This window comes from Egretta garzetta, unplaced genomic scaffold (assembly GCF_000687185.1).
Source record: "Egretta garzetta isolate BGI_Z169 unplaced genomic scaffold, ASM68718v1 scaffold390, whole genome shotgun sequence".
NCBI classification, from domain to species: domain Eukaryota; kingdom Metazoa; phylum Chordata; class Aves; order Pelecaniformes; family Ardeidae; genus Egretta; species Egretta garzetta.
Genome location: NW_009258382.1, coordinates 323,818 through 324,504, shown reverse-complemented (window position 1 = coordinate 324,504; position 687 = coordinate 323,818). Strand labels below are relative to the sequence as shown.

The following is a 687-nucleotide window of genomic DNA, read 5'->3' as shown; positions in this document are numbered from 1 at the left end:
CCATTGCTTTGTCGGGGCAGGCGCAGGAAACCGAAGCAGTCTCTGCGTCCCCTGGACGTGCCGCCAGGCTACGGGACGGGTGACATGCACACTGCCTCTGCTTGGGGCCCTCGTGTTGTTTTTTCCGGCCGAATGCAGATGGCGAGGCGCTGGAAAAGCAGAGAAAAAAAAGGCAATGGGTTTCCTTCCCGCACCAGGGCCTGGTGCTGCAGGCAGGGGTGCCCGCCCTGGCGTGCCAAAGCCATCCCCACCGGGATCTCGCTCGCTGCGGGGCTGGGGCTGTGTCAGCCTGCAGCAGACCCCAGCAGGCAGGAGGCATCCCAAAAACGGGCCAAGAGGAGGGGTGACAGCTGGGGGCAGTCTCCTGCTTCCAGGGCCATGCTGATGTAGCGCCGCTGCCTCCTGGCCCAGCTAAAATCACAGCTTCAGAAACAAGATTTAAAACCATCAGGCCGTGGAGCTGTGCTCCCCTGAGCCCTTTTCCAAGCGTCTCTCCAGGCGTGATTTAATCGCCACGTGAACAAAGATGCTGAGGAGGCGTCACGTGTCTGCCCAGCTCCCCAGCCCTGGTCTCGCACTGACTGAGCGGGGGTCTCTGCCCGCCCCCAGCCCACGCAGCGGCCGCAGGATCACCCGCCCCGCTCCTCACCTGCTTGAGAGACCCCGGCGTCCAGACGAGCTTGTAGA

At 63.3% G+C, this 687-nt stretch overlaps 1 protein-coding gene across 1 annotated transcript in view; it reads right to left on the bottom strand.

Moving 5' to 3' along the window:
• Positions 1 to 284: 284 nt before the first annotated feature.
• LOC104128350 (sodium-dependent serotonin transporter-like) overlaps positions 285 to 687 on the bottom strand; it is a 7,416-nt gene continuing 7,013 nt past the window's right edge. Inside the window, exon 9 of the mRNA XM_009641114.1 lies at positions 285 to 411. Coding sequence (XP_009639409.1) covers positions 285 to 411 — 127 coding nt within the window. The remainder of the gene's footprint in view (positions 412 to 687) is intronic.